The following is a 13,631-nucleotide window of genomic DNA, read 5'->3' as shown; positions in this document are numbered from 1 at the left end:
ACTCAAATTGCTTTTATTAGACAGTTGAAATACTATTATAAACATCTAGTCTATTTTCATATAAATGATCAAGTGTACACAGTAAGACATGCATTGGGTAAGAATCATTATTGGGACATAAATATACTGGGATTGGGGTATGAAAACAATACAGTTATGTGGCTACAGCATTCTCAAAATGGCCTTGAACTGAAAGATACATGTTTTTCCTAATTTAGATTGTATTGGAAATATGGCATCTACTTTGAGAACCAAAAGCTATAAAAGAAGAGGAAAGAGCTGTGGGCAAGAAAACAGTAGATCTTTAGTTATATCCTAAGGCTTAGCATTGGCACACTGTAGGTGTATTTTCCCATTAGATTTCTAAACTTGTGAAAAAAACATAACAGCTGTTCTTTAATGAAGGCCTCACTCATCCTAGGCCTTTTTTCTGATATTTGTGAGAAAAGACCATCTTAGTTTTGTTTTTCGTGTTTGTTTGCTTTTGAATTTTCCATTATTCCTCAAAGAAGGCATTGTCCCCATATTTTTCTAGAAGAACAAATAAATTACATGTAAACCAAATACATTCTTATTACATTTTTACTATGAAAAGTAGTCATTCATAATTTGAAATAATCATTACCTTTTCAAGTAACACTATATATTTTTTGTCTTCCTTTTATACTTTTCTTTCCTTGAATAGAACATCATTTCTTATTATAATGGCTCCTAGGATGCATTTGAGAGATATATAAGATCAAATTTTATTTTTTATATTTTTCTTTTAGCAAGTTAGCTTCTTTTCAGCATACCATATAGAACATAAAACATATAAAAATTGATCACGCTTATGGCAAAACGTAAATTACAGTTTACATGGGTGCCAGCTGGCTGAAAAAACTTGTCGAAAAAATATGGCATGTGATATTTAATTGTGTCAAAAATATATTATTTATTATGAGCCCTTTATTGTTTTAAGCGTATAAACAAATATCATTCACAAAATAAACAAGTGTTACCAAAGTTTTCATTGGAATTGTTTTTTTTTTCCCTAAAACTCAAAATGTGTCAGCAGGAAATGCATCAAGTTGTGTGAATCATCTTATCCACAATGATTCCATCCATGGAAAAATAAATACAATGTAGAAACAAATAGCTTTGTAGTAAAATATAAAGGTATTTTTCCTTTTGTTAAATAAATAGCAGGGCTTCACATGACTTTCATGTGATCTAGTAAATTATTTTTTTAGCCGCCAAAAGGGTGTTCTTCAGAAGCATTGCCACTGTCATGGGTCCCACACCTCCGGGAACTGGAGTGATACAGCTAGCCTTCTTCTTAACAGCTGATGGAGGAAACAGAAAGTTTGTTTTTCATTTTTAAATTTGTGTGAGAATTTCGTATTTTTAAATATACTGAACTGTTAAAAGATAAACTGAGACGTAACAAATTTTAGGAGTTTGGGCATTTAGCTATTGCAATTGGGCAGCACCAAACCAGAAGTGGTTAGGAGACCTCCACTGACAGGAACTTGGGGAGAGACTTTTACAGAGAAAAGTGGGAGGCAAAATCAGGAAATTACTGATGGGAAATAGCTTAAAGTCTCCATGGCTGTTTGACTGGTTGTCTTTAGGTTTTGATTTCATAACTTTGAGACATTTACAGGCTTAGATTTTGAGTTGCTCCAATAGGCGGCCAAGGCATTAGAACCACCTCAGTCTAATAGCCTCCTTAATTAAGTAACAGAATACAGTGAAGTTTTCTGCTTATACATATAACTCTAACAACCTCAAATCATTTTTAGACTGAAGTAGGATGTCACACACACACACACACACACAACACACACACAACTTACACAAACACTTCTTTGTGTGATATCTAATGTGGATAGAAAGAACAGAGACCAAAACTGTAGGTTGACTCTTCATGCAGCTCAGTTTTATATGATGAAAATCTGTAATTCATGATTGACTCAATTGCCTATAATTCCAGTGAAGTACCTCTAAACTACTTGACATTGGTCACAAAAGAGAGACCACTCATTACATTGGAATATTCCTGCTGTAACAATAGTATCATGTATGTATGGATCATACACTCCAGTGCAAGTCTAATAAAAATGATTAAACATATTTGAATTACTGAGCACATATACGCAGGCCTGTTCTAACGTATGAAGATAACTTATTCAGTGAACAGACTAAAAAAAAAAAATGGCAGAGAACTTTCAGTCAGTTTTATTTAAGAATGTTTTCCCACCCATAGTATTACAGGTGAATGGCTCCATGCACTGAGCTGCAGATTTAGTTCTTGACCGTATGAGTAAGAACAACCAAGCTTTCCCAAATAACTCTTTTACAAAATTATCATAGACAATACTTTTTTTTTTTTTTTTGGTTGTTGAGAGCCCACTGGCCCATGTGGGAATCGAACCGGCAGCCTTCGGAGTTAGGAGCATGGAGCTCTAACCGCCTGCGCCACCGGGCCAGCCCGACAATACTTTTTTAATGCATAATCTGACATTATTAATCACGTTATTTAGATGTATTGCCTTCTGTAAGTTTGCTCGTATGTGCTTCCACGTGACTCAAAACCAACAGATGTTTTCTAGATCTTAAATATTATTTTTGTACAATTTATATTGCTTTTTGAAATACGGTTTATAAAATTTTCATTTACCTTGTTTGAAGTATAGTAGCACATTGTGATAATTTTTTTAAATCATAGGAAAAGCAAAGGAAAAATATTCTTTTACTTGAATAAAAGTCCAAATAAGCTTAAAGACATCGCCCCCCCCCCCACACACACACACACAATCCAGCTAGTGTGTATCAGGAATTCTCTCATGATTTATAACAAAGATAAGAATACTGTGATTTGGAAGGTAATGTTTTAGTTTTCCAAATAGCTTCTGTCTACATGAAGTATGCCCTTGCCATACTTCCATTGAATGTACTCTGTGCTGTAAACACCTAAGACTAGGTCAACAGCCAGTTCATAAATACCTATGAATTATCAGTCCTTTCTTCCTTTGCTCTGGCTATTCCTTTTACCTGGAACACTCTTCTACTTTATCCACATAAGAAATTCCTTATTAGTCTTTAGAAGCCAATAAAATGTCACCTGTCAATAATTTTTCGCAAAAACTCACCCCACCAACATTGAATTCAAAAGCTCCACTCTCTTTGTTTCCAGGAACTTTACACCTACCTCCACTGTGGAACTTACACTGTGCTGTTATTCCCTTAACCAGACAATAGTATCTAGAAGACAGAACCAAGTCTTTGTGGTGGTGGCAGTTGTCATTTCAATCTTAGAACTTCTCCATGCTCATGTTAGGCATTCATTACATTTTGATAAAGCAAAATAAATACCCCTTGAAATTTACAGTCCAAAATCAATTTGCAGGAATGTCACCTTTTGACTGGATACAAGCAATATCAAAACAATTTAATTTCCTGGAAAATTCAAGCTACTCATATTTCGTGAGGGCGATAAACTGTATTTTTCACTTTTCAATACACTGACTCACTGGCATGAGCAGTGCCTTCCAGGACCTTTTCTGTGGGATTGGAAAAGGAATGCCTTTAAAAATTTCAGCAGGCCTCTAGAAGAAGTGCACTATACTACCACTATTTACATTGACAGTATATAAAATCAAGTATTTGCGAAACATTAACTTTGAAATATTAATAGATAAAAATAAAAGACTACTGAATAATACAGTAAATTAATAATCAAGTACAAACTAAATCTTCAGTGGAAAACAAAATGGTCAATTTCACAATCAAAAGGTGGATAAAATTGATTATCAACAAGACAAATAGTAACAAGTGTTGGAGAGGTTGTGGTGTAAAAGGAACGCTGATACACTGTTGGTGGGAATGCAGACTGGTGCAGCCGTTATGGAAGGCAGTGTGGAGGTGCCTCAAAAAAATTGAGAATAGAATTAGTCTATGACACAGCAATCCCTCTCCTGGGTATCTACCCAAAAATACATTTATCCGTAAAGATACATGTGCTCCGATGTTCATTGCAGCATTATTTACTGTGGCCAAGACATGGAAACAACCAAAGTGTCCTTCGATAGATGACTGGATAAAGAAGATGTGGTATATATACACAATGGAATACTACTTTGACATAAGATGAAATAGTGCCATTTGCGACAACATGGATGGATCTTGAGGTAATATGCTAAACGAAATAAGTCAGACAGAAACGTAGAGAACCATATGATTTCACTGAATTTCTCCAGTGATAAGGGTGCCTTTGTTATTCACGGGGGCCCTTGGACCATGTCTAAGTTGATGCTAAGGAGCTGATTCAGAATGAGAACTGGTCATGACCAAAAGTCCAACCATGTGATGAGACAGTTGAGTCTTTAAGCCATAGTGATATTAGCAGAAAAAAAAATATATATATAAAGCAATCTGTATAATCATTTTTATATGTCAGTTTTCAATTTTGAAAAATGAAGTGGCTTGGAATTATGAGTATATTAAAAAAAATAGTAAAAACAGCTACTATCAACTGAGTTCCTACTACTTGCCAAGAATTTTATATACATTATTTTAATAATATTTAATTATTATTTCATTTTAATAGATGAGGAAAATGTAATTCTCTGAAGTCACTGACTTATCGCTCTCCTATATTTTAGAGACATCATTCACATTCTATGATTGGATAATCCTACCCATCCCCAATACTGTATTACCATGACCTAAACAAGTGGAAAAGTCCCAAGGAAGGCTCATATGCCAAAAATGAACTGCTTTCTCAAAGGGTTACTGAAAAAAGAAACAAAGAGGAAAGAGTTCTAATATAGTAATTTTCCTACATTTTTTGACTATGAGTGCTCATAGCTCATCATCTTTGGATTATATCCAGCACTTCAAATTACACAGCTGGCTTAGTCAGAGTTGCTTTCTTCTTGGGTATCAGATAAGATAAACCCCTAGTCTGCTCAGGTATCACAATCCTCCTTCACCAAATTACATTTTTTACAACATGATTACTGTTGCAATTGTTTCCTGAACAAGTGAGCTTTGCAGTAGAGGAAGAGGGAATGGAAATGGGCTATTGCATGAACTAATACCTGCCTGAAATTTGTAGCTTGGTGTCTGCAGTTTTGGATACTTTATGAGGAAATGTGTGGAAACTAACACACATTCATTCTGTCCTACCTATCACTTCACAGAATTAGACTATGTGATGGCTACTGGGTCTTCACCTGACCTGAGCCAGAACTGCTCTGAACGTCCATAAGCACTACAGGTTACAGTGCTTACGTAATCAACAGGGCAGAGGTTTATGATATCACTGGGAACACACATGATTATTCAAATGCTCTTTCAAATATTTTTTATCTTTGAAATGTGAAAATGAAGATTATAAACAGTCAGGCTGTGATGAATTTGATTGAAAAAACATATAAGGTCTCTGTTCCTTTTGATTTAATTTTCATGAGAATCTATGTCTGAGAAAAATATAAATTTGTCTGCTGCTGGCTAGTGTTAGTGTGTTCTTTGTCTATTTACGTAAGGACCAGGAGATGGAAGTAAGTGATTTCTCAAGAAAGGTAGGGGATTATCACTGGCAAATACTGTAGGTACAGGATGCCAGTACTTAGAAGAAATTCTCTAGTCTAGTGACTTTGCATAACTATTTCAGAGCTGTCCTAAGCTACGTGTTCATGCAGTACCAGAGGTGGCTTATGAGCTCAAATTAGTCATGTGAGAAAGAGTTAAATTCAATACGTGTTTGATACTCTACAAAGCATCCTCCCCAATTATGTCTGCAAGAGAAGAAGTTAACAAGCATTACATCACCAGAATACATTCTCATTGGCTGGTCTTTCCCTGAGGGCGGACAAGGGTTTGCACCTGCTTATAGAAGATGATGCTTTTAAAGATTAATCCTATAATGTGTGGGGAAAAGGTATTCTATATGCTCCATTGAAAAGAAATACAGAAGCATTTTAAGGCAGTAATTTCCTTCAGATGCTTGCTTACTGCGTGTTTAGGTGTGAGGGACTATGTGTGTGTTTTAGGGAAAATACCCAAAGTCCTGTCTGTATGGGAATCAGGTATTAGATCTTGATTCCTATCAGCACTTTCACAAGAGACTCATGAACAGGTATTGCAAACCAGGGTTAGATTTAATTTCATACAGTCAACATAATTTTAGAGTTACTGAAACCGGCAATGGAGGGAAACAAAACAATCCTCAAACCCTGTTGATATCTGCGTGGATCTTGCTGTAAGGAATGACATTTAGATGGAAACGGCTTGGTCAGGTCTAAATAAGGTTCCTGCAAATAAGAATATTTTGAGGAAAGACAGTAATTATCATGACACTTTATTTGAATGACCTGTTTGTACACATTAGACCCTGCAAAGTAAATTCTATCAATTTCACATGGTCAAACTCAAATTTAAAGGCTTGGGAGAGGGAGAATAGCAAAGTGACACTGCCAAGGGGATGTGCATATGGGGACAGAAGGTAAGTGTAGTCATTTTTTATAATCTACTACAATAGTCTCTTGGTTTCCAGTCTATACCATACCCGCCGTATAGCCTGCTGCCAGATTTAGTCCTTAAAACACATTAGATCATTTCAGTTTATAAACATTCGATGGATCTTCATTGTCTCTAGGATAAAACATAAATTCTTTGTCATGGCAATTAAGGTCTTTTATAATCTAGCCTTACATCCTTGTCTTGCATTATTTTCTAATCCTTGCTTATTTTCCTAACTCAATTATTCCGTTTCCACACATGCTACCAACAAGCCCAGATAGATTTTCAACAACAGATGTTCTTGAAAAAGACAGTCCCAGCCACTGTTCCTTGGAACCCATAGTCTAGTGCGGAGATACACATTACAAAGACAATTACCCAAATAATAGTTGAGTTCAGACGAGGAAAGGTGCTACAAACGAAATGCTCACTGCACTGTGAATGTTGGCAAGACCCACCGAGCCTGCCCACTGTGTGTGGCATCTCTCCATGTCAAGTTCAGAACCTGAAGGACGAATCAAACTTTGCCAGGTGAAATGGAGAGGTGGGGAGTAAACAGTGTTCTTGGCAGGGGGAACAACTCTTGGAAACAGCACAAGAAAGCCAGTGAAGTTGACACATAGGAGTGACAGGAAGAACTGTGGGGCAGGGCAGGAAGAGTCCAACTCGTGTCACAGCAGATAATGTCACACATTTTGGATATTAACCTAAGAATAATGGTTGAAGTATTTCTAAAATTGAGGGGAAAATACACACACACACATAAACACACACATATAGATCAAATGGGGAAAACTGCCTGTTCTGTGCACATTTCTCTAATGAAATGTCTTTATCATCAAGGGTAGAGGGAACGGAGAACATAAAAGTAACAACATAAAGTGAGAAGTGCTAAGATTGGAATAAGTTCTGGCACTTGTGTGAGCACCTCAAAAAGGAAGAGAAATTGGATATAGGGGTCAGAAAACTATTTGTAAAGTGACAGAAAAGCTTCAAAATCTTATGGATGCCCAGGAAGGTAAGAAAGAAGGAGAGAATGCAGTGTAGACCAGGGGAATAGTAAAAGCAGAGGTTGGACCTGACAATGAACCTTATGCAATGGAGGAGCTGGAAGAAGTTCATTATAACCAAAGAATATGCTGAAAACAGAGAGTAAAAAGAGATGAAGGTGGGAGGTGGTGATGGACTCCATGACCACTAGGTGAGGGGCCTAGGAAACAGGGTGGCAGATGGCAGCTGTAGTTACTGCATTCAAGGTGAATCGGCTTTTAAGGAAGTCTTTTTTGAATGAACTTGGTTATTTGTATATTTAGTAATAGCCAGTTTTGCAAAATGAGAAAGAAGAGAAAAGTTAGTACTACTGAATAATTTTCAGAAGAAAATTAAAACGAAGGAGAAATTCATGTATTGTCACAAAGTTTCAGCTTCTTGCACGTTATTAAATTATTATCCAATAAATTCTCTTTCAGCCTGGAATACATATCTAATCTGTTGTGTTCCCTTTACTCCACTATGTGGATGGCTACTTTTTTTTCCCTCATGTTATTGGCTTCAGATTTCTAAAGGGGAAAATTAAGACAGGCTTGGCTTGACATCATTTCATAATTCTTACTTGAAGACAACCATTTTTCAATGTCAAGATAAGAACAATAGTTTTGGAGCAGAAGTTATTTCATGTTTAAAATTTGAGGTGATGACAGGGATGATGAAAGAAACTAAGTGTTCAGTTTATGTGTGTGCCTCCCCAAACTCCAGGAGTGACACCAAGGTGTGGAAAGATTACTCATGAATGATACTAATAGCAACATAAGGGGTATTAAAGTGCCCTTTAACAATTTAGGCAAGAATAAAGGAAGAAGTATATCATTAACCTTTTGGCACTGGCAACCCATGCTTCATGACAGGGTGTCGCTGGCTTGTGTGTTCTGTCATTATTTTCTTTGGAAACTTTATGTTCCCAAGTTCCCAGGGCCTGGGCTTAACAATCCAAACTCTCATCTAAGATACTTTGCTAGGAAGACTCACTGATTCTCAGGCAGATAGTGCATTTCTGATTTGTCCATTATATACTACCTCACAGGTCCCAAATAATGGAATTTCCAGATGTACCTAAACAGAATTAATTTTGTGACTATGGTTAGGAGCTTGTATATCCTGGCTAAGTCAAAGAATATATTTGTGCTTTATAATTCTATTGTTGGGGTAGAGGAAGAAGAACGTACATCTCAAGTTCCTATAGGATTGTTTTATTTCCCTTTGTATATTGTCCAATTCTCTGTCATTTTGAAGGAAGTACTCTGTGGCCCATGTCAGATTCCTAGCAATGTTGCAACTTACTTTTAAAACCAATGTCTTTTCCCCAAAGAGAAAGAGGGTGATCCCTTATCTGTGGCAAGGCAACAGAAGAAAAATTTTTTGTTCCTCTCATGTAAATTTAAGCCTCCTAGTATTCATGTGTAATTGTCTAAATTAAATGCTTGGAGAATTTTCCCATGCTTCTAAACGCAGGCCATTTAGGCATGACCTCTCAAACATATCCACTATAATGAAGGCGAAACAAGCTTCATTCAGGAGAATGAAGTACGTGAATAACAACCAGAAAAACCTGACTGGCAGAGGACTAGAGATATAGTATGACTCAGTAGGTAATATGAAAAATACTCCACTTTCTCATATGGTTGATAAAAAAATGACACTTAAAAGCATGATGAGCCAGAGAGTAAAAGGCTCCTTGACAAGTGAATGGCTCACCACTGAACTCTTGAAAAGGCAACAAGGAATCAGGTGCCCTAGAGGCAATTTACTATGTTTTCTCTGGCATTTATCTGGTTGCTTGATTCCCAAGCTTTCTACAAGTTTTCTACACATAGTAAGACATTCATTACCACAGCACCTTGTAGCCAGTAATGGGATAGACAGGATTAATGACTTAGTGGGAGGTAAGAGAATGGACTGTGATCCACATTTCTGTACAAACTGCTGGCTTCATCAGCTGGCGGTCTGTACTTACACAGGCTTCCTGTTTCCTGTGCTATCTGTATAGGTAGGGTGGCTAAGCCTTTTTTTTTCTTATTTATTTCCTTAAGTCAAATCCATATATGTCTAGCTACCTGCTTCATAGATGTGAATAATTAAAAATGCTGTCATACCACTCAGAAGGCATTCAATGGAACCAAACGGCAAATCAATCACCTGATGAAAGCTTGAAATTGCTTTCCACGAACTCTGTCTATGACCCACCAATGGAATCTCCTTTCTCACCATGTTAACTATCACGGCCAGCAAAGAGAAACAGGGTGGTAATTCAAATCTAAAGTTATATATTTCCAGATTAGTACTGTAGTGGGAATGGAAAGAAATACAAACACATACTTACACTGCTTTATGCTGGGCATTATACTCAGCAAATCACATACATTAGCTCATGGGAGATGATTATTTCATTTAATCTTCATAACAACTTTGTAAGACAGATAGGTATTATTATCTCAGGGTTCAGATGATAAAATCCAGTCCCAGAGAGGTGAAGTGATTTGCTTAAGATCATAATTGTTTTAAGCAACAGAGCTAGGATTCAAACCCCAGTCATCCTGACTCTATAATCTTTTATGAAAAGTTGGACATACCATAAAAAGGGAATGAAGTGAAAAGTTAATTCTTAGGTTTCAAATGTGGAGTGCAATGAATATATAAGACTGTAGTAAAATAATAGAAAATATAGGTGAAAAGATGCCTTAGAAGCATTCCAGGGATTTTAGTTCCATTTTTAGTACTTAGAAAAATCATACTGGGCTTCTATGTGATTCTAGACTGTCTCTGTCCTCATGCTTCAACTATTGGGTTGCAATTTTGAGGAATAATTCTTCCAAATGGAGTCCCAAATTATAGGGTCCTTTTTACTACAGGAGAGATTTCCTGTCCAGTGGAAATTCTTTTGATGAATGGCAGGTATGGCTCCAGCTATTTGGGACACAGTTCACACTTGATTACAATATCATATTCCCTTATTTAACTAACAATGTTGGGTACTTAAAGATTTTTGTAATTTTTCATCCTTGCTTTCGATCTGTTCTCTCCACCTGGAAAGAGCCCCTTCTTCCTCTGCCCACTCTTTACCTAATGTACTCATACTTAGGTGAAATTCACTGATCCTTTCAGATTCATCTCAGAAGGACTCCAGAACTGGCACCATCATTCTTGCTTATTTGATAATTCTTAGAGTCATAATTGATTCTTCTCTTTCTTTTACATCTAATCATTTACCCATCATTTTTACTCTCCTTTTAAGTTATATCTACCATCTAACCACCTCTTAACACCTTCACCCGTTACCACCCTGGAACATGCCCATCTTGGATAATTTCTTACTTGGACAATTACAATAGCCTCCTCATAGATAGGTACCCTATTTATACCCTTACTGCTCTAAAGAGACCTTTGGCATTCAATAGCCAGGATGATACTGATTAAATGCAAAGCAACTGTCATTTCTTTTCCCCAGATCCTCCAATGGCTTTCTATTGCACGTAGAGCAAAATCCAAATTCCTTTCTGTGGTCGTTAGGCCCTACATGATACGGCACCCTTGCTGCTACTTGTTTAACTTTATTTCTCACTATTATTTACTCTGTCCCCACTACAAGGGCCTTCTTTTTTTTTTTTTAATTAATTTTATTGGGGTGACAATTGTTAGTAAATTTACATAGATTTCAGGTGTACAATTCTGTATTACATCGTCTATAAATCCCATTGTGTGTTCACCACCCAGAGTCAGTTCTCCTTCCATCACCATATATTTGATCCCCTTTACCCTCATCACCCACCCCCCACACCCTTACCCTCTGGTAACCACTAAATTATTGTCTGTGTCTATGAGTTTTTGTTTCTCATTTGTTTGTCTTGTTCTTTTTGGTCTATATACCACATATCAGTGAAATCATAGGGTTCTCTGCTTTTTCTGTCTGACTTATTTCACTTAGCATTATTCTCTCGAGATCCATCCATGTTGTCACAAATGCTCCTATATCATCTTTCCTTAACGCCGAATAGTATTCCATTGTGTATATGTACCACAACTTCTTTATCCATTCATCTATCGAAGGACATTTTGGTTGTTTCCATGTCTTGGCCACCATAAACAAAGCTTCAATGAACATTGGCGTACACGTGTCTCTATAGAGAAATGCTTTTATATTTTTGGGGTAGATACCCAGGAGAGCGATTGCTGGGTCATATGGTAATTCTATTCGTAATTTCTTGAGGAACCTCCACACTGCCTTCCATAGCGGCTGCACCAGTCTGCATTCCCACCAACAGTGTATGAGAGTTCTACAAGGGCCTTCTTGCAGCTCATCAAATCAACCAGGCACACTGCCCCGCAAGGTCTTCTCACTGTTGCTCCTTGTGCCTGGGATGATTCTCCCGCACATATCCACATAGCTCTCTCCCTCGCTTCGTTCAGGTCAGCAGTGAGCCTTCCCTTGCCACCTATAATGTAATATAAGCAACCTCATTTCATAATTCTCTAGTCCCTTTATCTTTTTTTACTTCTGTAACACGAAACACTGACTAATATGTGAAGATGTCTATATTTGTTTTTTATTTGTCTTCTCCAATCAGAGGTAAGAGGTAAGCTACCTGTAAGGACTCTGTATCCCTCGTGCCTGTAATAATGCCTGACACATAGCATCCCCCCATCCTCTCCTGCATCCTAGCTCCCAGCTCCCCTCTGGCCTCCAGGAATTCTTGAGAAGGCCATGGGCAGCTCTTCCTCTTCCCATCGTCCTCCTCAGCTCTCTTTGCAAAGGGATATTGTGAGGGGCCAGAGAAGTCCTCGAGCTTCTACTGTGCTGAGAATCATGAGCCAGGAAGAAGTGGCTAACTGGAGGTGGGCTCAGCTGGTGTGTCCCCTCCAAGCCTAGGGGTGTCCGATTCCTAGCACAGTTTAAGGAAAGAGAGGGTTGTAGGCCCAAAAGTGAACAGATGGACCATTTCAGGGTCTGGGCTTTCTCTTTCCCCTTGCTTTTCCAGGGAAGCTGGGCTAAATGCCCCCTTGCCCTCCCTCTCTAGGACCACCCATTCCTCATCTACACACCTCTTCCAAAGTTCAAGCACAGACTCCATCATTGAAACTGTTCCCCCCAGTAGCCCAGAGGGCCGGTGCTGATCCTGCACCCCTCTATCCCTAAAGGGCGACCCAGCTCCAGGAGGGCACTTGCCCCATCGCCCTCCCAGCCTATCCATGGGAAGGTGAGCTGCAGTGGTAGCACACAGGACCCCACAGGAGGACCCAAAGGGCAAACAGAGCATTGAGAAGCAGAGAGCCAGGAGAGAAAATTCCTGTCCCCATCCCTGCCCGCACTGGCTCCCAGCCTGAACCTCAGACTCTCTGTGTTGTTTTTAATTGAGATATAATTGACATATATCATTGTGTAAGTTTAAGGTGTACATGTTCATTTGATACACTTATATACTGCTATATGGTTACACTGTAGCTTTAGTTAATACCTACTCTGTTTCCCCGAAAATAAGACCTAGTCGGACAATCGGCTCTACTGTGTTTTTTGGAGCAAAAATTAATATAAGACCCCATCTTATTTTACTATAAGATACGGTCTTATATAATATAAAAGACATAATATATAATATAATGTAATATAATATAATATAATATAATATAATATAATATAATACCCGGTCTTGTATTAATTTTTGCTCCAAAAGATGCATTAGAGCTGATTGTCTGGCTAGGTCTTATTTTCGGGGAAACATGGTACCATATGATCCAGTAATCATGCTAATGCCTATACATCAGTGGCTTGTGTTCTAACAGCAGGTAACTCACCCCACCACCTTGGACATACACACAAAAACTTTAGTACATGAACCAGGAGACATGTGAGGTCTTGGGGGCCCTGTGCAGCCCTGGGCCCAGGAATAGCAGGTGAGGCTTTCTCATCCCTAGTTCCTGAAAGTATGACCCAGGCCTGCTTGCCTTGGGCTGCCTTAAAGTATGTCCTGGCCCACTATCTCCAGGGGAGCTGCATGGCAGCAGTAATAGCCTGATCTCCCAAGTCTGGGGGCCCTGAATCCAAAGCAGACTCCCACCCTGTGGCCCTCAGCCCA

The 13,631-nt window shown here is 38.1% G+C and overlaps 1 protein-coding gene across 1 annotated transcript in view; it reads right to left on the bottom strand.

The window, feature by feature from the left end:
* MTHFD2L (methylenetetrahydrofolate dehydrogenase (NADP+ dependent) 2 like) overlaps positions 1–13,631 on the bottom strand; it is a 97,995-nt gene continuing 84,364 nt past the window's right edge. The window contains exon 8 of the mRNA XM_081061709.1: positions 1–1,325. Coding sequence (XP_080917835.1) covers positions 1,213–1,325 — 113 coding nt within the window. The 3' untranslated portion in view covers positions 1–1,212. The remainder of the gene's footprint in view (positions 1,326–13,631) is intronic.

Source organism: Rhinolophus hipposideros, assembly GCF_964194185.1.
Source record: "Rhinolophus hipposideros genome assembly, chromosome: 1".
Lineage (NCBI taxonomy): Eukaryota > Metazoa > Chordata > Mammalia > Chiroptera > Rhinolophidae > Rhinolophus > Rhinolophus hipposideros.
This window is presented reverse-complemented; position numbering and strand designations above follow the sequence as displayed.